At 46.3% G+C, this 26623-nt stretch overlaps 1 protein-coding gene across 2 annotated transcripts in view; it reads left to right on the top strand.

The window, feature by feature from the left end:
* The window catches only part of MYO15B (myosin XVB), a 961787-nt gene that overhangs the window by 249343 nt on the left and 685821 nt on the right, over positions 1–26623 (top strand). For both annotated transcript variants that reach the window (XM_086930750.1, XM_086930751.1), the window contains one exon: positions 20220–20350. In XM_086930750.1, the coding sequence (XP_086786876.1) occupies positions 20220–20350 (131 nt within the window). The remainder of the gene's footprint in view (positions 1–20219; positions 20351–26623) is intronic.

The raw sequence follows: 26623 nt of genomic DNA, 5'->3' as shown, positions 1-26623 counted from the left end.
AATGATCTAAAAAGAACATAAAAAACCTGGATAATTGGTTCACAAAATGCGCCAACTCCCTGTGACTTCAGAAACACAACACAAAGAGAAGAGCATGGAATCAAGCCAGATGGTACATGGACAAACTCTGCACAAAAAAGCACTGCCTGTTCGAAAAACATTCACCAAGGAAAAGACGGCCATCCTCATGTGAACCAACCTCTCCTGTGTACTTACTGACCCCGGGTCACACCACATCTACACAAAGGCGGAGCTTCCAACAGTGAAGTCCTCACCTACATCATGAACACTTCCAGGACATTTCCAGGTGCCCGGAAACACTCAACGGTCAACACATTGCTCAAGAAACCTTCCGCGGACTCTAGGAAACCATCAGATTAATGCCAGAGCTCCCTTCTAGCCTACCCTGCCAAAGTAATGGAAAAAGCCATAAATGCACAGCTCTCCTACCACCTCAAAGCACACCAGGTCCTTGACAAGTTGCCATCAGGCTTCCAGCCAAACCACAGCACTCAGACTGCCCTCATCGCAACAACCAATGGCTTCAGGATGATCTTAGACCATGGAGACACAGCAGCCCTGACACTACTTGACCTCTCTGCCGCCTTCAACACAATCCCCCACCACACCCTAATCAAAAAACTACACAAGACAGAGATACAAAGACCCGCCCTTATCAGAAGACTACACATGACAGGCGTACAAAGACCCACTGTTAACTGGATCTGTTTCTTGACTTCCTCACAGGAAAGGACACAAATAATCAGCCTTCCATCCTCACATCATATGGCAAGCAACTCATCTACGGGGTACCCTAAGAATCATCCCTCAGCCAATCACTTTTCAACATCTACATGACCCCTATGGCAGACTGCATCAGGTCTTACAAAATTAACTTAATATCGATCACAGATGACACCATGCTGACATTCTCACTGACGTAGAAGACCCCACCACGAAAAAAACTTTGCCACATGCAGGACTGGCGTAAGCTCATTGATAGAACCAGACTGCCTCAAACTCAATACAGACACAAGTGAAGTAGTCTTTGGAAAGAAAACATCCCACTGAGACTCCACCAGGAGGCCTACTAACCTCATACCCTCACCCACTGCCACCACCAAAACAAGAAATCTGGGATTCATTCTACGTGACAAGCTTGACATGACATCCCAAGTAAATGCAATGACCTTCATCTGCTTCCACATACTCAAGATGCTACAAAGATGCTACAAAGACTCTTCAACACAGGGAAAACAGTCTCTCAGGCCTTGATCACCAGCACGTAGAAAGGAGAGAATCCCTTGAGCAAAAAATAAAATTCATAAACTTTGTACACAGAACCAATAACACAATTCATATGAAGAGCAAAAGAGCACAATTTATTAGTCACACAATAAGTAAAAAAAGTGGACAAAAGGACCACTTAGCACAAGTTAAAACAATTGGAACAATAAAACAAATTATTACATTAAAACACATAGGATTCAATATTGACCAGCAAAATTGATACAAAAAGACAGAAAACAGTAAGACATTAACTCGTACAGTACTAGGCGTATATTCAAACTCTATCTGACACCAATATTTTGTGCACAATGATATAGTGTATCAACAAAGGTATCCGAGTCAAGAATTATACTGGAGAATGCGTCGACGCGTTTCGGTGGTTGTTTTCAATTCTATCCACCTTTGTCAAGACTACAGGTTCTATCTGTTGTAATTCAGGGGTCAATATAATCTCCCTTTGAATCCACTTTTGGGTATAATCAAATTTTCACTTTTTAAAATGATATTTATTCTGGGCTGTGAAATGTTGGCTTCATGTTTCCATAATACAATTGCGTCTCCTGGTTAAGCTACCAGTTAAGTAGCCTGATATAGGAGCGCTGAGCGTTTAGCAATGGTTAAGCATCGCCGGGTGCTTTCCTTTTCATTTAAAATGGGGAACCAGGGGCGCTTACGTCATGTCCTCATGGTGGAAACAAACGTTTCACTGTTCGACCGCAAAGGACTGCCTGCTTCTCTGGTTCCGTGGCCAACAGACTCGACGATGGCAACACACTCTTCTCAGGAATCACTAAAAAGCTACTGAACCAGCTCCAGACCATTCAAAACAGTGCAGCAAGACTCATACTCAACCTCCCTCGCCACACCCACATCACCCCACACCCCAAGGAACTACACAGGCTCCCAATCAACAAACACACCCAATTCAAACTGCTCACGCATACATACAAAGCACTACACAAAACCAGCCCTGCATACCTGCATACACATCTATACACTAACCTGTCCAGGCATCAGTCGCCTGCCCTCTTGCTAAAGTGCCTGGATAACCTTACCGGTGATTAGAAGACTGTTAGAACCGGCTGTCTCTAGTTGGCAGAGGTATGCACTTCTGGCAAATAGGGACACTCCTTTTCTAGTCAGGGCAAGGGGATCACACCCTTCGATAACCCCTGCTCACCCCCTCGGTAGCTTGGCAGAGCAGAACAGGCTTATCTCAGAGGCTGTGTGTTAAGCAATTACGACCACGTACAGTAATAAAGTGAATACACTACAAATGGACACGACACCGTAGTATTATAAAAATAAGTATTTTTATATAAGACTTAGCACAAGACCAAATAACGGCAAAACTGTACACAATCGGAATAAATACGTTCAGGAAGGAAAAAGGATAGTTCAAAGGTAGTTTCTTCTTTAGCACAAAAAGTCTTTAGTATCAAGCAAATCTTCTTCTTGGAAACACAGCTCTTAGCAACAGGGTAACTCACACGGGAGCTACACAACGCCGGGGCAAAGATAATCCACAGGTTCGGCGTCGACCGCGAGGAGCGCTACGTCGGGCCTGGAGTCACACGGACCCCCAACAACACAGTACCTTAGGAAAATGAAGCACACGATGATCAGCGGCGTCGAGCAATCCGGCGTCGCGTCTTCGGTGTCGATCAGGCCTCAGCAGGCGTTTGTCGATGATGCAGTTGCACAGAGTGAGCAGCGCTCACGGCGTCGAAGGGCACACGGTTGATGCGATCAGCAGAGGGGCAGACACGAGGTCCTCTGGAGTTAGAGCCGTACTCCCACTCACTGGCGTTGCTGCTGGCGTCGGTCGGGCCCAGCGTCCGATCGTCGTGATTGCTGGTCCTTTCAGAGGTGCTGGATTCACACTTCCAGCAAATAGCACTTTTAGCAGATGAAGTCCTTTAGCCCTGTGACTTCAGCAGGAGACTGGCACTCTTCCAGTCCTTGGAGATTTTCTTAGCAAGCGTGAGAGTACACACACAGTTCCTCTCTCCTGGTTCCTTGGCAAAAATAAAGAAGCACTGCAGGATTCCCCCAACAACAGCACACTGGCAGAAGGGGTAGGCAGTCCTTTAGATCAGCAGGCTTCTTGTCCTTGGTTACAGGGTTCCTTGTCAGAAGTGATCTGATTTCCTAGTTCAGGGGTCCTTCTCTTATACCCCTTTTCGTCTTTGATCCCTTTGTCTATGCCGGGGGTTTCCCAACACCCTGGGTCTGCGGTGGGTGGAGCTAGGCAGTAGCACCTGGCCTATTCATTGAGCCGGGCCGGGTCCTCAGACGCCCCGCAGGAGGTGGAGCCAGCATTGATACTGGCAGGAGCAGAGCTATCGCCCTCCTGGCAGGAGGTGGGGCTAGGATCGTCCATGGCAGGCACAGAGCCATCAGTCGCTTGGCAGGAGGTGGAGCCAGCATTGTATCAGGCAAGGCAGGCTATCAACAACTACTCTCCCCCTACTCTCAACGTAAATGTCCCACTCATTCCACACTGACTCATCCAGACCTCTTGGAGCCACCCAGCTCCTGTCACACACACGTAAGACCAGCAGAGACCAGATATGGTTAGACAAGAAAATAGACACTTTCTAAAAGTACTACTTTCGAACCCAGAGTCCAAAAACCATCTACACCAACGGATGCGTAATTAAACCCCGAGTTCAGGGATACCAAACTCGACATTGCACCGTACTCTCCGAGCCAGCTAGGATCATAGCATTAATAATCCCGGCGGCCCATTCTATCCAACGGAGAGCAGGCTACCTTGCAATAGTGAAGCACGAAGATGGCGGCACTTCACTATCAGGACATGCCAACTTGGTCAGGCTTGTCCTACCTTACACTTACAATGCACCCTGCCCACGGGCCTACCATAGGGGTGACTAACATGAAGTTAAGGGAAGGTTGGAGGGGCTGGCAAGTAGGTATACCTGCGCAGCCGGCGTGACAGTGCAAGACTGCACGTGGGTCTCGCAATGACCGACCCATAGACATTCTTTTACGAGGCCGCTCCTGTGGGTGGCACAACACGTGCTGCAGGCCCACGAGCGGCATTTGTATTTACAAGCCCCGGCACTCCTGGTGCACTAGACTAGGGACTGACAGTAAACCAAATAAGCCAAACATGGATACAATAGATACATCATTTTAACATAGGGAGCACTTGCGCTATGGCACTGATCAGCAGTGACACGGCGCCCAAAGCATATACCAGCAAAACATCGTAAAACAGTAGAGGCAAACAGAAAAATGGAGGAGAGACTCAAGCCAATGATGTCAGGTCTAACACGTGTCCCCTCCAGCTGAAATGTGGGGAGAACTACCCTTAACCTAGGGAGTCCTCATCACTAAGGCGGAAAAATCTGGACAGACCATCAGCATTGGCGTGATCTGTACCAGGGCGGTGTTCCACCGTAAAGTCCATCCCCTGTAGAGCAATGGACCACCTCAACAGTTTTGGATTCTCACCCCTCATTTGCATCAACCATCTGAGGGGCCTGTGGTCTGTCTGAACCCGGAAGTGAGTCCCAAACAGGTAGGGTCTCAGCTTCTTCAGCGCCCAGACCACAGCAAATGCTTCTCTCTCTATCGCACTCCACCTCGTTTCCCTGGGAAGTAACCTCCTACTGATGAAGGCTACAGGCAAGTCTCGGCCCTCTTCATTCACCTGAGCTAGAACAGCCCCCACGCCATGCTCTGAAGCGTCCGTCTGAACAATGAATTCTTTCGAAAAGTCGGGTGCCTGGAGTATAGGTGTTGTGCACATTGCAGTTTTCAGGGTGTCAAAGGCCGTTTGACAGGCATCAGTCCAGATCACGTTTCGTGGCTGCTTCCTGGAAGTCAGCGAAGTCAAGGGGTGCACAATGTTGCCGTAATCCTTGACAAACCTCCTGTAATAACCCGTGAGTCCTAAGAAGGCTCTCACCTGCGTTTGGGTTTTGGGCGGTGCCCAAGCCAGGATGGTATCAATCTTGGGTTGCAGGGGGGCCACCTTACCGCTCCCTACTTGGTGCCCCAAGTACACCACAGAACCCTGCCCAATCTGGCACTTACTGGCTTTGATTGTGAGGCCTGCTCCGCGCAGGGCCAACAACACTTCCTGGAGGTGGCGCAAGTGTTCCTCCCAGCTGGCGCTGAACACTGCGATGTCGTCCAGGTAGGCGGCACTGAATTCCTCCAGTCCAGCCAAGACCTGGTTGACCAACCTCTGGAAGGTGGCAGGGGCATTCTTCATCCCAAAAGGCATCACCCGGAACTGGTATAGCCCATCTGGTGTGGAGAATGCTGACCTCTCTTTTGCCCCATCAGTCAAGGCGATCTGCCAGTACCCAGACGTTAAATCGAACGTACTAAGGTACCGGGCAGCCCCCAACCGATCGATGAGCTCATCAGCTCTGGGGATGGGGTGCGCGTCAGTCTTCGTGACTGAATTGAGCCCTCGGTAGTCCACGCAGAACCGGAGTTCCGGTGAAGCACCAGGCGCTGCAGCCTTCGGGACCAAGACCACTGGGCTGGCCCAAGGACTGCTAGAGGACTCAATCACCCCTAACGCGAACATTTTGGAGACCTCCTCCTTAATGTACGCTCGGACCTTGTCAGTCACCCTGTAAGCCTTGTGCCTCACAGGAGGGCTGTCTCCGGTGTCAACGTCATGGACACACCAATGCGTGACACCCGGAACCAAGGAAAACAGATCCGGGAATTGCCCCAACAGTTGGTGACAATCCTGTCTCTGCTCAAGGGTCAGTGTGTCAGAGAGGACCACACCATCCACTGACCCGTCTTGCTCTTTAGCATACAGGAGGTCAGGAAGAGGCTCACTCTCCTCCTCCGTTCCATCATCTGTAGCTAGGAGCATGCCCACTTCGGACCTTTCTAAGTGGGGCTTCAAACGGTTGACATGCAGGACCCGCAAGGGGTTCCTGGGAGATTTCAAGTCCACCAGGTAGGTGACATCGCTCTTCTTCTTCACAACCTTAAACGGTCCAGTCCACCTGTCCTTGAGCGCACAAGGTTCCACAGGGGACATGACCCACACTTCCTGACCAGGCTGAAGCTCTACCAGAGTGGCATTCCGGTCGTACCATTGCTTCATCTCCTCCTGGCTGGCCTCCAGATTTGCCTGAGCAAGTTCTCTGAAGCGCCAAGTCTGGTTCCGAAAGGCCAGCATGTAGCTGTATACATCCTGGGGAGGTTTCCTGGGAGATTGCTCCCAGCCTTCCTTGACCAGACTCAAAGGTCCTCTTACCGGGTGACCGTATAAGAGCTCAAAGGGGCTGAACCCTAGAGCCTTCTGCGGCACCTCACGGTAAGCAAACAACAGGCATGGCAAGAGGACGTCCCATTTCCGCCTCATTGGTTCTTCAAGACCCATAATCATGCCTTTCAGGGTCCGGTTGAATCTCTCAACCAGCCCATTTCCTTGAGGGTGGTAAGGAGTGGTGAACTTGTAGGTTACCCCACACTCCTTCCACAGAGACTTCATATAGTTCGAAATGAAGTTGGTGTCTCGGTCGGACACCACCTCTCTGGGGAACCCCATCCGGGAGAATACACCCATCAGTGCCCGTCCCACCACGGGGGCCGTCACTGTCCTGAGAGGGATGGCTTCCGGGTACCTCGTGGCATGGTCCACCAAGACCAGGATGAACCTGTTGCCCAGGGCTGTCTTGGGGTCCAGGGGCCCAACAATGTCAATACCCACCCGGTCAAAGGGGGTGCTGACCACCGGAAAAGGTTGGAGGGGAGCCTTCTGCTTCCTTCCGCTTTTCCCACTTGCCTGGCAAGTGCGACAAGTCTTGCAATGGATGTCTACATCCCTACGCATCTGAGGCCAATAAAAATGGGTGACAAGCCTGTCATAGGTCTTGTCCTGCCCCAGATGTCCAGCTAACGGTACGTCATGAGCCAAACCCAGTAGGAAGGCTCTGAAGCGCTGGGGTACCACCAGCACACGGGCTGACCCAGGCTCAGCAGCCTTAGGCTCGCTATATAGGAGGTCGTTCTCCCAGTACACAAAATGTGACCCTGACTGATCACCTGAGGATTGGGCTGAGGCCTGCTGCCTCATGCCCACAAGAGAAGGGCACACCTTCTGCTCCGCACAGAATACCTCCCTGGAGGGACCACCATCCTGCTGCCAGTGGGTCAGCTCGGGCAGATCTCCCAGTTCGGCAATTTGTTCCCCTGTGGGCTCCAGGGCATCCCCCTCAGGGTCTACCTCCTCCTGGACCACGGGAACAACGGGGGCCGGTTTCCCGCGCCTCCTGCCTCTTCTCTTCACAGCTGGGTCCTGGGCCGTACTTTCAGGCTCCGGGACCCCATCAACACCCTTACTCGCTGTCATGGATCGAGTGGTTGCACACACCCACTCTGGCACACCCAACATTTTCAAGTGCGCCGCTCGCTCCACCTTAGCCCAAGGGGAGTCTTCCAAATCATTGCCCAGGAGACAATCGACAGGCATGGCGGGCCTCACAGCAACCTGAAGAGTACCTGAAACTCCCCCCCATTCAAAGGAAACCTGAGCCACCTCACACTCTTTCTGGGAGTTATCGGCAGCTATCACGGGGTAGAATGCGTGGGGAACCACCTGCTCTCTGGACACCAAGTGACACTTGACAGCTGTCACACTCGCTCCGGTGTCTCTGAGAGCTTCCACTCTATGGCCATTAATGGTCACCCACTGCCTATATTTACTAGTGTTACTAGGCAGAGGGGGTGGAGGGACCATTTGCATGTCTCCTAGCGAGACCAGGGACATTTCTGCGGGACCCCTCCCACCATGGACAACCATCTCCTCCCCTCCCAAGGCTACACTTGCCAACTGACGAGGGGGTGCACGCGGCGGTGCATTCGAATCCTTTTTGGGACACTGGGGGTCATAAAACCGGTGTCCCACCTGCCCACAACCGTAGCAGGTTAGGGGGCCCCTATGAACAGGTTTACCCGTCGGGCCCCTGGCTTCTTCTCAGGGGGAGGCTGGGAACCTTTCCCTTGGTTCCCTTGGGGATTACTTTGGGACCCTTTCTGAGACTCCTTCTGTTTACCCTTGTCCCCCCCACTCTTCTGCTGGGGACCCTGCCCACCTTTGGCTGAGTCTCCCACTGGACCCTTGTGGACCCTGGTACTGACCCAGCGGTCCGCCTCCTCATCAAGTTTTCTAGGGTTAGATATCTTGCTATCAATCAGGTGCTGGCGCAGCTCTGGAAAACAGTTATTAGACAAGTGCTCCCACGCAAACAAATCATAAAGAGCTTCATAACTTTCCACTTTGCTGCCCTTTACCCAACCATCCATGGCTCTGCAAAAATAAGACACATATTCAACCCACGTCGTACCAGGCAACTTCTTACATTCTCTAAAAGCTTGTCTGTACTGCTCGGGGGTTAAACCATATCTCAACATTAAAGCATCTTTCATATGAGCATACGACATCCTATCCGCAACAGGCATGTCTAACAGGGTATCTCTTCCCTCATTCACAAAGCGACCCCACAACCCCGCTCCCCAATTCTTCTCAGGGACCTGGTGGGCCAACAATGCTAACTCATATGCTTTAAACCATTGACCAATATCTTCATTCTTATTGTAATCTTTGATCACATCTTTCGGGAAGTAAAACTTACTTTCTGCAGGCTCGGATGGAATGCTGCCACCAGAGGGATTCAACTCTAACTTTTTAGCTTGGATATCCAGTTCCCTCAACCTGGCTTCACGCTCCAAAGCTAACTTCTCTCGTTCAAACTCCAACTTTTTGATCTCTAAATCAGCTTCCCTTCTACCTCTTGCATTTTCTAACTCCAACTGCCCATTTATCTTTAGCCTTGCCATCTCCATGTTGTAAGCTCGCTCTTTCGCCCTTTCTTCTCTTTCTTCAGGGGAAAGACCTTTGGAGGAAACACTGCTTCCGGGAGAGGGCGCAGGTCCATTCACTGGCACCTCCTCATCCCCTTCCTCTGTGGGTACCACCACCACATCAGAGGGATTTCTGGACTCCCACCAGGCCTGCAATGCTTTATAAAAATCATCTTTTCTCGAGAGGCCGGTGGTAGGAACTTCAAACTGGTTGCAAAAGTGTTTCAGCTCATCTTTCTTGTATTTCTTTAGCTTACTCCTCTCGAACTCTTCCACAACAACGATAGCAGGGGCAGTGACTCCGTTGTCACTCATGGTTAAAACTGGCAGTGTTCAGAAAATCAAGTTTCAGGAAAGCGGAGAACAAAAATAGGATCCTTCCGAATCAGATTGTGACTGCGTTATGGTCTGCTTTCACTACGTAGCGCACACTAATCACTGTACATGGGTCATAAATGCAAGGTCCAAATCCTCACCGCTGCATCCAATGTTAGAACCGGCTGTCTCTAGTTGGCAGAGGTATGCACTTCTGGCAAATAGGGACACTCCTTTTCTAGTCAGGGCAAGGGGATCACACCCTTCGATAACCCCTGCTCACCCCCTCGGTAGCTTGGCAGAGCAGAACAGGCTTATCTCAGAGGCTGTGTGTTAAGCAATTACGACCACGTACAGTAATAAAGTGAATACACTACAAATGGACACGACACTGTAGTATTATAAAAATGAGTATTTTTATATAAGACTTAGCACAAGACCAAATAACGGCAAAACTGTACACAATCGGAATAAATACGTTCAGGAAGGAAAAAGGATAGTTCAAAGGTAGTTTCTTCTTTAGCACAAAAAGTCTTTAGTATCAAGCAAATCTTCTTCTTGGAAACACAGCTCTTAGCAACAGGGTAACTCACACGGGAGCTACACAACGCCGGGGCAAAGATAATCCACAGGTTCGGCGTCGACCGCGAGGAGCGCTACGTCGGGCCTGGAGTCACACGGACCCCCAACAACACAGTACCTTAGGAAAATGAAGCATACGATGATCAGCGGCGTCGAGCAATCCGGCGTCGCGTCTTCGGTGTCGATCAGGCCTCAGCAGGCGTTTGTCGATGATGCAGTTGCACAGAGTGAGCAGCGCTCACGGCGTCGAAGGGCACACGGTTGATGCGATCAGCAGCGGGGCAGACACGAGGTCCTCTGGAGTTAGAGCCGTACTCCCACTCACTGGCGTTGCTGCTGGCGTCGGTCGGGCCCAGCGTCCGATCGTCGTGATTGCTGGTCCTTTCAGAGGTGCTGGATTCACACTTCCAGCAAATAGCACTTTTAGCAGATGAAGTCCTTTAGCCCTGTGACTTCAGCAGGAGACTGGCACTCTTCCAGTCCTTGGAGATTTTCTTAGCAAGCGTGAGAGTACACACACAGTTCCTCTCTCCTGGTTCCTTGGCAAAAATAAAGAAGCACTGCAGGATTCCCCCAACAACAGCACACTGGCAGAAGGGGTAGGCAGTCCTTTAGATCAGCAGGCTTCTTGTCCTTGGTTACAGGGTTCCTTGTCAGAAGTGATCTGATTTCCTAGTTCAGGGGTCCTTCTCTTATACCCCTTTTCGTCTTTGATCCCTTTGTCTATGCCGGGGGTTTCCCAACACCCTGGGTCTGCGGTGGGTGGAGCTAGGCAGTAGCACCTGGCCTATTCATTGAGCCGGGCCGGGTCCTCAGACGCCCCGCAGGAGGTGGAGCCAGCATTGATACTGGCAGGAGCAGAGCTATCGCCCTCCTGGCAGGAGGTGGGGCTAGGATCGTCCATGGCAGGCACAGAGCCATCAGTCGCTTGGCAGGAGGTGGAGCCAGCATTGTATCAGGCAAGGCAGGCTATCAACAACTACTCTCCCCCTACTCTCAATGTAAATGTCCCACTCATCCCACACTGACTCATCCAGACCTCTTGGAGCCACCCAGCTCCTGTCACACACACGTAAGACCAGCAGAGACCAGATATGGTTAGACAAGAAAATAGACACTTTCTAAAAGTACTACTTTCGAACCCAGAGTCCAAAAACCATCCACACCAACGGATGCGTAATTAAACCCCGAGTTCAGGGATACCAAACTCGACATTGCACCGTACTCTCCGAGCCAGCTAGGATCATAGCATTAATAATCCCGGCGGCCCATTCTATCCAACGGAGAGCAGGCTACCTCGCAATAGTGAAGCACGAAGATGGCGGCACTTCACTATCAGGACATGCCAACTTGGTCAGGCTTGTCCTACCTTACACTTACAATGCACCCTGCCCACGGGCCTACCATAGGGGTGACTAACATGAAGTTAAGGGAAGGTTGGAGGGGCTGGCAAGTAGGTATACCTGCGCAGCCGGCGTGACAGTGCAAGACTGCACGTGGGTCTCGCAATGACCGACCCGTAGACATTCTTTTACGAGGCCGCTCCTGTGGGTGGCACAACACGTGCTGCAGGCCCACGAGCGGCATTTGTATTTACAAGCCCCGGCACTCCTGGTGCACTAGACTAGGGACTGACAGTAAACCAAATAAGCCAAACATGGATACAATAGATACATCATTTTAACATAGGGAGCACTTGCGCTATGGCACTGATCAGCAGTGACACGGTGACGGCGCCCAAAGCATATACCAGCAAAACATCGTAAAACAGTAGAGGCAAACAGAAAAATGGAGGAGAGACTCAAGCCAATGATGTCAGGTCAAACAAAGACTATATAAGTAACTATAGCCTAACATTACAGCTCTGCAGGATCCTATGTCTTGGACGTGACTGGAGAGATGTGTGAAGGCTTGGTGGGTCTGATTCTACTCATGGTTGTAAGATTTTTTCTTTTGTGCTTGACATCCTTTTTCGCTACCTTGTCTTACTAGCAGGAAGCTAAAAGTTCATGTGCTTCTGCTTCTTCATTCGTTGAGTAGTGGCTATGTTTGATAGGGCTGGGTATGATGTGTTGTATCTACTTTGGTATTTACTTGCCTGTTGGCCAGTAAACCAGGCTTTAAAAAATGATTGAATGATCATGACATTTATTTCCTTTTGTATCCTAATGCTGTATCCTGCCAACTCTCTGTGTACACATTTCTGAGATATTCTCACATCCTAGTTGAGGTGGTTAATTTGCTCAGTACCTAGTTAAGGTGGTTAATTTGCTCGGTAGCAAACTTGCAGGAATACATAAAGAGACCTGTCTCTCATGCATGTCTTTAAGAATGGTATAGACTCTTAACACTAGAGGTTTTAGTTGAATGCAGACATGTGATGTATCCGAGCTCACTTTTAAACATAACAGTTATCAGTCACAAACTTACCACATCCAAATTGTGGTAGAAACTCCACTAGTGGGAGGCAGAAACAGCATATAGGTATAGAAGCTCATTTTTCTCTACTTCAAATATCTGTAAAGCATGTCATCCTCTAGATAAATGGGGAGGATGCCAGATCTGCTTTCAAGGTGGAAGGAGATTTTCTTGGACTAATGTGTTCCACGGATTATAACATAGGGGTCATCTTATGAAGGCCTCAGTCCATCCCTGCTTCCCATAACTCCTCTCACACAAACATCTTAATGTATGAAATCTTCACTTTGTTAAAGAATGGAGCACTATAGAGAGTTCCTTGCGTCCATGAATGGTGTCTCAGTTATCACTGTCTTCTGAACCTTACTTCTTCACCTGATTTCTACTCAAAGACTACTTCAGTGCAGCCACTTGAGAACCACAAGAAAAAACATCAGTGGTAGGATATTGTTTTTCAACAGAAATGTCAAGCTCTAAGCACTTGTTCCCTCACAGCTAGTAGGCTTGGTGTCCTTTTGAGAGTTCATCTTTAGCACTTTGTGTCTTGTAGAATCGGGAATAGGTTTCTTTCCAGTGTGCTTGTTGCCTATTTCTCCCTGTCCTTGATTTTTCTGCAATTACAATACAGCAACAGCTTAACAGAAGCCCTTCCATTGATACAGTTTTTGTGAGATGTTCATGAATACATGCAGTCTCTCTTTTGGTTTGAAATCAACATCTGTGGAGAATTGAGAGGAAAAATAAGTTTCAAGAGAACCCCGTGTGTCCTTGCGAAGGATGTTTATCATTCTAGCAATACTGGTAAACTTTTAAAATAGAGAAATAATCACCAACCATGTTCATTTTAAATGTACTGCATTACACAGACTTCAGACTCACCTGCACCTGTTACTTCAGCACCATAGTTGGATGCTTGTGTGCATGCTGTCTTTTTGAGATTATGCTGTTCCGATTTGCATACATTTGTGTTTCTGCGATATTTTAACCTTTGTTGATGATCGGTTAGTAACATCTGCATATACGGTAAACTTGAATTTAAAATTCCTTTGGGTTTTTTGACCTGTAAATCTGGTTCAAAGTGTTAATTCCTTATTCCATGAGGTTTAACTTGTAATTGCTTAGTACTTTAATGACGTTACCGCATGGTTATGTAAATCTCGTATGCAGATTTACTACCCTATAAATACTGTGACATCTCCCTGCCACAAATAGTAAAAACAAGAGATACGCACAAGGGCTATGTATTGTCAGTGATAAGGATTCAGTTGCCCCCAAAGCTATACACCAGCCCGATAGCTGTGACATTGCTAGTCATATCCCGGAAGCAAGATCTTCCAATGTTATGCAATCTATGGATGCTTCTGGCTCTGATTTACAGCGTCAGTCTATGGCCAATCTCCTATGGCAAGGTAATGATCCATTACATGTTGGTTATGCCCATACCAGGGGCTCACTTATGTCATGGAACATTGCAGGTCTGGGTTCAAAAATATCAATACCCGATTGGCTCATTTTTGTAAATGAGTTTGATATTTGCTTTTACCAAGAGACTTGGCTCCTGGCACCGCAATTTTGTGCAGGCTACTTAAATTTTCATGTTCCAGCTACCAAAGGTGCAAAAGGTCGCCCAGCAGGTGGCCTTACTATATGGGTCCGTCAAGTGCTGGGCCTGAGCATTAAAGAATTACCATCTAAGAGTAGCGATATCCAGGTGATAAGGATGAACCTGGATCCCCTAGGTTATGTTGACATCTACAATGTCTATGTGAGGGGAGTCCGTGGGGGCAAGTCCTAAGTTCTAAATGCTTTGAACAGCCTCCTCGATCTCTACTCAACGGACAATAGTATCATTATCACAGGTGACCTAAATTCAACCTTTGAACCACTTGCTACCCCTGACTGGCACCTTACCGATCAAGAAGATGCCCAATGGGAGTCCCAAAATTAGAACTTGACCCTGTAAAAAAATGGACGGCAGTGGTCATCCAGATTAACATCATCCGTTATGAAAGGGGGCTTAGGGCCCTCAATGGAAGGATGCCGCAGGATAGGTTTGGGGCCAACACGTATAATAATGGGTACAGTAAAAGCAGGATTGACTATATTCTCTGTAGTATGAATTTCTGGCATACAATTGATGATATGGTAATAAAGGACTGCCTTGAAAGGGACCATAATCCCTTGTGCGTTACTCAAGTTTAGTGGAAGTCTGTGCAACCACATATGGGGGAGATTGAATCCCATGCCCCGGATGTTGTTTCCACCAATGACATGCGTCGGCTTGAATGGTCATATATAATTGAAAATCCTGAGGCTCTCGAAAATATGATTCAATGATGTAGACTGCACCACGCTAGAGATTGAGCAAATTCTGTCTTCTGGAGGGGACTTGGGGCGTGTAACATAGGCACATGATAGCTTCTTTATGCGCACAAAATCCCATTTCATTAAGCCCATTATGACCAAGAAACGAGCTGACCTGAAGCCTTCACGGTAGTATAATAAAGAATGCAGGCTATCTAGAATCACCCTTGGTAGTGCAATCAGGGGCGGGGAAACATATATTGTCCTTACTGCCAGGTATGAATATAAAAAAGCTATCCATAAAGTCAAGCGCTTATGGGATGAGCTCAGATGGCAGGACCTTAAAGAAGCCAGCTCGCAGAATAACAAAATCATGTCTCGCAGGAAGACTGGGTTAATTATTTCAGACCCCAATATGCCTGCATCCCCTCAGAGAATCATAGGGAAGATCCTAGTTATGTATTTTACTTGGATGAGGCTTTTAACAATAATGATGTTTCACTAGCTCATTTTGCTGATGGCAAATGCAATGGCTCAGGGTGCCCCGGTACCAGATTCCTGGAAAGGGGCTGAAATAATTCCAGTATACAAAAAAGGAGACAAATCGCTCCCAGCGAACTACAGACCTATCAGTTTGATAGATATGATACAAAAGGTAGTTGGGAGGTTGATTCTGAACAAAATCCTAGATTGGATAGATGAGAGTAGTATACTGTTCCCCTTTCGAGCAGGTTTCCGTAAATACACTTGTACCATCGATCAAGGCTTCCCTTTTATCCTTCTGTATTGGAAGACAGTGACCCTGGGCAAAGGTAGCCTCTATGCTGCCTTTGTTGATTTAAGAGCAGCATTTGACCTTGTTCCCCGTTCCTGTCTGGGGGCCCCGCTGAGTGAGCTAGGTCTTTCTAAAGAGCTGCTAACTCTTATAATGAGGTTGCATGAGGCAAATTATGCTAGAATTTGGTGGGGGGGACAGGGTAGGGTCACCACCCAGTTTCCCGTAGAACGCGGGGTGCGGCAAGGTTGTGCTATGGCACTAACGTTATTTTCTTTGTAAATTAACTGAATAGTGGATTGCTTGTTGTTAGTGACCTTAGCTGGTGTAAAAACCCCGATTTTAATGTTCGCGGATGACACATTAATTATTTCAAAGACTCCTAGTGGCCTCCAGCGAGCCTTAGTAATTTTTGAAGATTATTTTTTTGCTCGCAGCCTGGAAGTTAATGTGGTAAAAACGAAATTTATGGCTTTTAACCCGCACAGAAATTTTAAAGGAAACATTTTAATGAATAACCAACCACTCAAACAGGTCAGGGCTTTCACTTACTTGGATATGCATGTAGAGAAGGACCTAAAGTGGAATTATCACATCGATAGCAGCATTAAAACATCAGCAACTTACGGGTGCCTTAAGTATAGAACACAAAAACCCATTAGACCAGTGCTCCAAGTTCATGATTCAAAAGTTGCTCCACTCTCTACAGTGCTGAAATCTGGGGTTTCGAGAACGTAGCTTGCTTAAGTCTTTCTGAAAATAAGTTCCTCCGTAGTATTACTAATCTCCCCCAAAGCACTCCATTAAGTCCGTTAAGGTATGATCTGGGTAGAAATGCCATTACAGATGTTGCCAAACTGCGCCCTATTCTATACTGGCACAGGTTGTGGACAACACCTGAACTGTCATCATACGCCACGGGTTTCCTTGATGTAATAAAATGTATTGGCTTGCATAAAATTGGCTGGCTAAGGGGAGTTAGAAATAGCCTAGTGGGCTTAGGTATGAAAACGCTATGGAAGAATCCAACAGAGGCCTTTTTCCCCTCTAAAAAGATCTTAAAAGAGAAGTATTGGGAAAGGGTCACCCATAATGTATGGACTAATACGGATTCATCTTCAATGGCGGGAATCTTTCTGGAATCAAAATATATTCCCAGACTTGAAACCTACTGGGATACTATTAGTAAACCAAGGGACAGGAAATTGTATTTTCAGCTGAGGGTAGGTTCACTACCCCTAAGATCTCTTACTTCCAGGTGATAGCCACCAAGCGATTACACCTGCCCGGCCTCTGGGATCTATAAAGAAACAGTCGCCCATATTCTCTTTTCATGTTCAGCCTATGGCACCCCATGGAGGGTTTGGCTGAGCCCTATGTGCAAACTACTTAGCACAAATAGGAGTGCTGAAGCTGAAAGGCTTATATGCGCCAGTACTTTGCCATTCATTACATGGGCGGTTGCAAAATATCTAGTGTGGGTGTGGGTAATCAGGCTGAATTCAATATCTGGGGAAATCAATCTTGAGCAAAATATCTAGTTTGTTTAGCTCGAATTTAGAATGTGACTGATTTAATACTAAACTGTTTTAGTTTTATTCGAAACAGATCTTTACTGAAAGGAAGCTGGTAATATGAAATTTGTATTTTTTCTGCTTGTCCAGATCCTAGTTTTAATCAATTTTTCCACCAACAGGACTATGTATAACCCAGCTAAGACATTTTTAAGTGTGCATATTTAAATGTTGTTTGTACTGTGCTTTTATGATTAGATGTCGAATAAAGCTTGTTTGGATTGGATTGGTAAAAACGAGAGGGTATGTTAAGACCCTTTATGTCTTTTATTCACTCAACATGTTTTGCCCAAGCTAGACCTATCCAGGTAAAATGGAATTTCTTCTGTACTTTTGGTCCTCAATTCACCATGTTTCCTGCACTAATTTATAATTTGTGATGTTATGAAAGTGTGCACTGTCTTCTAATGTTAAAAATAACATAGAACAGTACAAGATGTAAAGCCCCACATTCATTCTATACAACGTCATCCAGAAGAGTAGAACAAAACCTAAGATGTGAATAGGGTACCCTTTCATATTTATTGTAATTTGTTCAATCTGGAAGGCTATAGACCACATGTTGCCTGGCAACTGGAAGTGTAAACTTAAAACTACTGAAATACAGAACTCTTGGAAATCAGTCAAATTAAATAAGAAAAACATGAGATGCTCAAGCTGCTACCATGCACATTCCAGCATGAGAAAAATGAGCTGCAGGATCCTGATCAGTTGCTCTGAATATTCTGACAGGCTTCCTTTATAAGAAAGAGGACACCGCCTCAAACTGGTTGTATGTGCAGAGGCGACTAGTATCCTTTGAAAGTGATGAGGCGAGCCAAATGTCCCACCACTTCCAAAAAGCAAACATTTAACAACCCCTCCCTCCAAAAGCCAAAATACAAACAACCTCTCCCTTCAAAAGCCCAAAATGAAATACAAGCACATGCACTACACATTTAATAGAAATAAAAGTAAGTTGTACTTACCCACGAGCTATGACGCGTCCTCCTCGGTGTTCTCCTGCAGTCTGTGGCAGGAAGAGCTCCCCATACCAATTCAGATGATGCTCTCATGCTGTTAACCAGCAAAAGAGGAGCACCAGGATTAGATGGAGCGGATTGCACCGATGCTCCTTCAGGCCCTGGAGGCCTATGCTTGCTCTCCACATAGCTGTCTAAGACAGCTGAGTGGAGAGCTGCAAAGTGCGCATGTCAGTTTGGCTGTCGTAAGACAGTCAGCCAAACTGACATACATACTTTGCAGTATCTGGCTAGTTCTCCATGCCCCCAATCGTCAGCAGAGGACAGTCAGGACATGCCCCCATTTCTCCTGCCTCATGGGCAGGCTGGAGGCTGCTGAAATAATTTCAATGCCACTTTGTTTTTAACACTTATTGCGGCTCGCAGTGGGCGGGGAGGTGGTGTCCCCCCACACTCATAAAGAAACTGCCGCTGTGCATATGCAGTTCCCATTAGCAGCTCTCTCGCAGTGTCCCACAGTGAATACACCCAAAAATGTGTCTATACGCACTTGCACATACCTTGATGAGTGGGGATATACATTCCTACCTTTCAGCCTACCAGCAGTTGCCTGGGTTCTAACCACACCATCACTGCATCAATGTGCACAGGTGCTTGTCCACTTGTTTATCCATATTTCGATTGACTTTAAGGGGCTAATTCACAAACTGCATTCTGTTGTACGTGAATTAAGGCTACAGTAGTACTACTCGCACTACAAAATGTTATTCGCAAACCTATGTGAGGTGACCTCTGACTGTCCTACCTTTTCTCTGCAGATATCCCCACACACAGGAATATCCTTCAGTTATAAATGTGGGAGGAACAAGAGGAGTGACTGGAAAATTGAGAATACTTAATTTCTAAATGGGAGGGGTTTAGTAAGATTTAAGGGGAGGTTTAGGGAGGGACATGCTAATACAAAAACAACTCTCAAAAACGTAAGACCATTCCTTTCACAGGCTTCAATTCTGGAGTCAATACAGCCATAGCGGTATATTTATTTAAATTAAGTCTGATTAACTTTTAAAATAATTATTTATCATTTTTTTACCACACATATATAGTTAGAACGACTTTATATAATTATTCAATAATTATTTTATTTTGAAAGTTAATGCAGGTAATCAAAAATAAATAAACTTTTATTAGGAAATTAAATATTTTAAATTAGTTAAACACATAATTTTTAACAATATTTACTACGTATTATATCAAAATAAAAATGTTAGTGTGGGACGGATTTTTTCAATTATTATTTCAAAATTATAAATGAAAATACATTTAAATTATTTAATACACATTTAAGTTAATGAATTCATTTGCTGTAACATTTAATTTTATTATTTATATGGTAAATCCACTAAAAATTAATTTACATTCATGTTATGCAGTCCATTATTTTCAATATTTTTATAGCATAATAAGCTTTAAAAATGTTGCCTACAAATCCCAATAGAGAGATCTTCTCTACTGTGACAGAGATCTCCACCTACAAGTGCAAAGTTACTAATAGTGGCTTTACACTTCTTAACCCTGTTATAGGAGGCTACACCCTTGATTTGAGGGGGTAGAGAAATGTAAGTCAAAACTTCTCATTCTACACTTGGAAATCATGAATAGAAAAAAATGTAGTTATACGTAGGTGTATAAGAAATATACCTATGAGTAAATTTACTTGTGCATATTTCCTTTGTGAATGTAGGCACCACCATAATTGTACGGCTGGAGCCCAAATCACAGTCCTTTAAATGGGGTGGGAGAGAAGGCAAGGTGTTCTGTAGAAAGAGCAGGGTGAAACGTAAGAGAGACAGGCTTGAGGAAAACAGGCTGATAAACTCAGAAGAGCAGACAACCGACTAGCAGACAGAAAGAAGGATTTGTGGTCATTATGGTAACATAGCAAAAGGCCTTGGGTTTAATCTTCAGACATCAATAAAGACTGAGATATGTTTGAGTTGGGAAAGCAGTGTACTTACCTTCTGCAGGGGCTTGTTCACTAAGAAGATGCAGCTAATCCTGTATAATGAATTTAATTGCAGCATGTTTCTGAAGTGTACAGTGATTAAATTTGTTTTTATACCATTGTAGGGCTACATCATGCCAAGGTCAGCCGCATCACTGAGGTCTCACTTCCAGAAATCAAGGTACAGACTAACCTCAAGCTGCCACCGGATATCAACAACTTCCCATTCTCCAAATTTGTTGCTTCAAACTTCCAGGTTTGTCCATCATTAACTCAAGAGTGCCAAAAGTGCTTTTATGGAATTTTATAGACAAGTGGCTGGTTGTTGCGGGGGTGTACTGGGTGCTAATGAAAGACAATATGGAGTGTTTATAATAAGAGAATGAATCACCAATTGTGATAGAAGAACAAAATTGAAATCATTTATCTAAAAAATAATTTGTTTGAAATTAGTTCGTAAAAGTGGCAAAACATTCAAAAAGGCCTGTTTAGAATAGCGGTAAACAATGGAGAAAATACGTTGCTAAAAGAACCTCAAATTATTCCGCAAATAAAAAATAAACAATTCCTGGCCAGACAAAAATTATTTAAAGTCTGAAAGGTGCAAAGAAATGTTTTTGTTTAATAAAAGTGCAAACAAAGAAAATAGTGCTGTAATACATGCTTCCCTTTGCAGCAACTGAGTGTTAGGTGACTGCAAAGGGAGCCCTGGCCATTTTGAAACACTCACGTTTGCTGTCCTTTGGATTCCAAGCATGTGCATTTCCCATCATTAAAATGTGAAGAAATAACCATTTACATTTATTTTTCAAATAAAACACAAAGCCAGCGGTACATTTTCTAAATCTTAACTAATTAATACATCTGAATTAGTTGTGTTTGAAATAAGAAAATGTAATTTTAAAAAGTCCGGAAAGTTCGACCTTTGCCAGCTGTAAGGAAGGGGAAACATCTCCTTACATAAGACTGGTTCGCAAAGGTATTGTTCTGAATATTATGGACTTCTTCCAATGGTCTGAATAGATTTACAACTTTTATAGGTTTCATAAACCTACCGAAGCATAATCGAGTATATTTATTTGGTTATATCTCACTCTAAATGCAGGTGAAAATCCTCAAGTTTATGGTTGTGTTTAAGCTGCAATGTACCTTAACCTTTGTTCTGTTTTTGTACACAAGTTTTTTTCCCCCTGTGTAGAAATATATCCCCTACCACAGTATGTAAATATGGGGATATTTGGGGATTTGTATATCCACTTTACTCACGATAGACAACCTTTTTCTTTAATAGTGCCAGATGTGTGAAAGGAGATAAAAAACTACCATTGCAAATGTTTGCAAATGCCCTCAAAGTTACAGATTTGTACATATTTATCACATTTCCAATGGCCAATATGCTGCTCTTCCTAAGAAAACACCCTTGGTTTCATCTCCAATGCTCAAATTATAATTGATGAAAAATTGCCACACTTTTCACCCCTGCAATTAAACTGGCACTTTCACAGATCCTGCAAGTTGTTCTAATCAACTGTGGTAAACTGACATTATTGGGAGCGTTCCTATCCACTTCTGCTTAGTACCATCTATTACAGCATACCCTATCTCCCACTGTTCCACTTAGACTTGAAAATATCCTGGTATTTTGGCTTTCATTAATAGCTCGTCCCTTGCCGAAAACTGGTATTCAGTGTTTCTGTGGTTGCTTTATGATTGAAAGGCTCGCAAGAAACTTCAGTAATCAAGTATTCCTGAGCTACAGTATGTAGACCTGCATTTCATGTATTTACATTCTACCCGATGTGAGCTGCACTTTACCACCAAACCAGTACTGAAGAATACTGTGTTTTCTTTCTCTCTCTCTCTCTCTTCTTCTCCTCCCTAAGGTACATTTTTGCTAGGTTTCTTTCTTCCGTAGCAAGTTTGTTCTTTTATCGATCACAAGATTTTAAAAGAGTTGTGGATGGTCATTGAATTCAGGATCCGCATTTTGGAAACCTGACAGTGATGCCTCGGTCGATCGCCAAAGCTCAAATGCTATCTTCCAAAGATACTGCTATTGTGTGTTATATTCCTTAACTGTATAAACCATCACAGTGGTGTTCTGTGTGCAGTTAAATACTCAAGAAATTTAGGTCTAGAAAGACTTAATGTATTTCCATGTAACCCAAAAATTGTGAAAATCTTGTACCATACAACAGTCCTCATGTAAAACCTGGTAAATAGGATATTAAAGCTACTTTGGGGTCTAGTAACTTCAGGAGAAAGGAAAGAATTAGATTGGTTTATTGAAACAAATACACTTGATGCTTATTAATAGAATTGTGAGCAGAATTGTGTGTAGTTTAGTTTTTTTTTATTTCAGTGATTTCAGAGCTGCATCTTAGTCGACCTTCCGTATATGCTGGTTAATTTTAGATTTTAGATGCTAGACACCAAAATGCATAGAGTGCTTAGAAATACCTCTGTGCTCCTGGTCTGGCACTCTGGTCTGTGCCCCAGCAGCTCAGCTGTAGTGCCGCTGCCTTCACACCTCTCCTAGTAAGTAGGTGTTTAAGGCCTGTCTACTCATTTTTGTGCCAGGTAAGCGTTTTTGTGCCTGTAATTGTTTTCTGCCTTTTAATTGTTACTGCTGTGTATTTTTTATTTAAGTTCCCTGATTTTTGTGCTCTGTTACCTGCGGCCTTGTTGTGTCCTCTGTGCCCGTTTTGTCATCCTTTCCTGACGCTGCTGCCACCACAGCCCCTCCCCCCACCGTAGCCTTGAGGTGCATCCTCCTCAACGTGTGCTCACTGTACAGACATGCCATAGAGATCTGGGAACTCCTTGACACACTCTCGCCAGACGCCGCCTTCTTCACTGAAACTTGGACCAACGCCTCCTGTTCCCCCGACATCGCCACCACCAACCCCGAAGGATACAAGATCTAGCGGAAGGACCGCCAGGGAAGAGGACACACCATCGCACATAAGAGCTCTCTCCGACTATCCACCTCCCGCACAAGTGACTCGCCCTCCACCACCTCCAGATTCAGACCAGCCCCAAAATGACGCTTCATGGCAACCTCACCTACAGATCCCCGGACCTTGAACTTCGTTCCTCTCTAACATCACTGACCTCATCACGCCACACGCCATCGCCTTCATGGACAACATACTCATCGGATACCTGAACTTCTACCTCGACAACCCCAGCGACCACAACTCCACCGCCGTCCTGGAAAACCTCATCAATATCAGACTGAAACAGCTTGTCACCACCCCTACCCACAAGGAAGGGCACATCCTCAACCCCGTCCTCACAGGAGGGAACAACATCTGCTTCAGCCACACTACGCAGCCCCTCTGGACGGACCACCTCTGCCTACACTTCTCTTTCAACAATGCCACTGAACACAAACCCACTCCACGCCCTACGCGAAGGACTGGATCAAGGTCAACTCCACCCTCAACCACGATCCCCCTCCTGCCTCAACCGACTCCAACCCTGCAGCCAAAGAACTACACCGCTGGATCATCAACTGCGCAGACAAGCTCGCCCCCCTCCAGAACCCCGACAGACAGCGCCCCATGAAGGACACCTGGTTCACCACTGACCTCCAAGATTCCAGACACACCTGCAGACGTCTCAAAAAACGATGGAGGAACAGCAAAACCACAGCAGACCAGACCACCTACAAAAACACCATGACAGAATACCACCAACTCATCAGATCCACTGAAAGGACCTTTATCCAGAACAAAATCCTCGCCAACTCCAGCAATTCAAAGGAACTATACAGCAACATCCAGTAATTCACCAAACCCCCCCAGCGAAGCCACTGACGTCAAACCCTCTCAGGGCCTCTGCAACAACCTAGGCTCCTACCTCCATCTGAAAATCAAGGCCTTCTATGAAAATTTCAGTGAACAGACCCCAGAAACCACCTCTTCCTCCAGCGAAGACAGCCAGCCCAGCATCACCTCCTGGACCCCTGTCTCCACTAAAGATACCGCCACGACCATGAATAGCATTCACTCAGGAGCACCCACTGACCCCTGCCCGATGCACATCTTTCACAGAGCCGCTGCCACCATAGCACCCGAGCTACGATGGACTATTAAAGCCACCTTCGAAACCGGCACTTTCCCAGATGACTGGAAATACGCAGAAGTCGTGCCCCTCCTCAAAAAACCCTCTGCAGACCGACAGACCTGAAAAACTACCAACCCATCTCTCTTCTCCCCTTTGCAGCCAAAGTCACTGAGAAGATCATCAATGCCCAGCTGACTAACTTCATTGAGGAGAACACCATCCTCCACCCTCCCTATCCGGATTCCAGAGCAACCACAGCACCGAGACCACCCTCCTCGACACCACATACCACATCCAAACGCTCCTCAACTAATGCCACATTGCGGCCCTCATCCCACTAGACCATTCCGCAACCTTCGACAACGTCTCCCACCACACTCTCGCAGCCAGACTGCATGACGCCTGCATACCGGGAACCACCCTCAACTGGCTCCGCTTCTTCCTTGCCAGCTGAACCCAATGGATCAGACTCCCGCCATTCCTCTCTGAGCCCACAGAGATCAACTGCATAGTACCCCAAAGATCTTTGTTCAGTCCCACGCTCTTCAACATCCACCTGGCCCCCTCGCCGCCATTATCAGACAGCTTAGACTCAGCATAGTATCCTACACCGACGATACCCAGCTCATACTCTCCCTCACAAAGGAACCTGATGCCCCCATACTCCGCTTCCAGGAAGGAATTAAAGACATTGCATCCTGGATGACAGCAACTGTCTGAGGCTCAACTCGGAGAAGACAGAAGTCCTCATCCTCTGACCCACCCCCCCAGCCTGGGACAACACCTGGTGGTCCACCATCCTCGGCAACTCCCCACCCCCACATCAACGGACCACCCCCGGAACCTCTGCATCATATTTGACTCCTCCCTCTCCATGACCCGACAGATCAACGCCGTTGCCTCTACCTGCTTCAACACCCTCCGCATCCTGCACTAGACCTTCAAATGGACCCCCCCCACGCCAGAAAGACCATCACCCATGCACTCATAACAAGCAGACTGGACTATGGAAATGCCCTCTGCACTGGAATCAACAAAACCCTGCTACGCAAACTCCAGACCATCCAGAACACCGCAGCCGGACTCGTCCTCGGCATCCCACGACATGATCACATCACCCAACACCTGCGAGACATCCACTGGCTACCCGTCAAGAAGAGATGAACGTTCAGGCTACTCACCCATTCCTACAGATCCCTCTACAACACCGGACCCAAATACCTCAACAAAAGAGTCTCATTCCCCATACCAAGAAGAAACCTCCACTCCGCCTACCTTGCCCTAGCAGAAACCTTGTGCATCCGCAGAACCAGAGTGGTTGGAAGAGGCTTCTCCTACATTGTGGCAAAGGACTGGGCGAGCTCCCCCACTCTGCACACCTTCAGGAAAATCCTCAAGCCTTAGCTCTTCAGCTAACTCGGAGCATCCAAGAGATCTGTTGAGTGTGGCTCTGGGTGTGTGTGTGGCTCTGGGTGTGTGTGTGGGGGCTCTGGGTGTGTGTGGGGGCTCTCGGTGTGTGTGGGGGCTCTGGGTGTGTGTGGGGGGCTCTGAGTGTGGGGGGGGGGCTCTGTGGGGGTGGCTCTGTATGTGTGGCTCTGTGTGGGTGCAAATGCAATAGGTCATGCATTTGTGAGCTATTAAGCTATTGGCATTGTAAATGACAATGCCATTTATTTAACGATGTAGCTATTGGCAATGTAAATGACAATGCCATTTATTTATGATTTAAAAAAAAAATGTCATGAGCAATGCCAATAGCTCTACCTTTAATAATGCCGAGACCATTGCATTGTAAATGCTTGTTGAAAGTGCAATAGAGTGCACACATGCCTAATAGGAAGTGCCTCGCTCAATGCTGCTGAAAGACTCATTACCGGCTCAAAAAGAAACAACCACATCACCCCTTACCTGAAATCTCTCAACGGGCTAGCATACAAAGCAAGAATTCAGCTAAAAATTGCCTGAATGACGTGTGAAGCCCCCCAATTCAAAACCCCCCGGTACCTTGGTCAAAAGCTCATACTTTATGTCGGCTCCAGAAGCTCCAACACCCTTCTCTTGAAAACACAGAGATTCCTCAAGAAGAAAGAAGAACATTTACAACTGATTTTTCTCTGAGATGTCCCAGAGAATTTGGAACATCTTGCCCCCTGAAGTCAGAATGAATCCCTCCACTATTTCCTTTAAGAAAGAAGTCAAAGTACTCCTTATGAACAAATTCCTTCCCTAGACTCCAGGATACCCTTCCTCCCTCAACCACACTCTTGACTTCTTTCAACATCGACCTCTTGGTTCTCAACTTATTCAGTTCAGACTCTATCCTCCTGTTTATTGACATTGCCTATTTTCTATATTTTTACTTAACCTTATTTTTGTCCTCTGTTGATATTTCCCATCTACTCCACGAACCTTGTAAAGCATTTCCTCCCTTCCCTGGTTGACACATATACATTGATAT

Source organism: Lissotriton vulgaris, chromosome 7, assembly GCF_964263255.1.
Source record: "Lissotriton vulgaris chromosome 7, aLisVul1.2, whole genome shotgun sequence".
Classification (NCBI taxonomy): domain Eukaryota; kingdom Metazoa; phylum Chordata; class Amphibia; order Caudata; family Salamandridae; genus Lissotriton; species Lissotriton vulgaris.
This window is presented reverse-complemented; position numbering and strand designations above follow the sequence as displayed.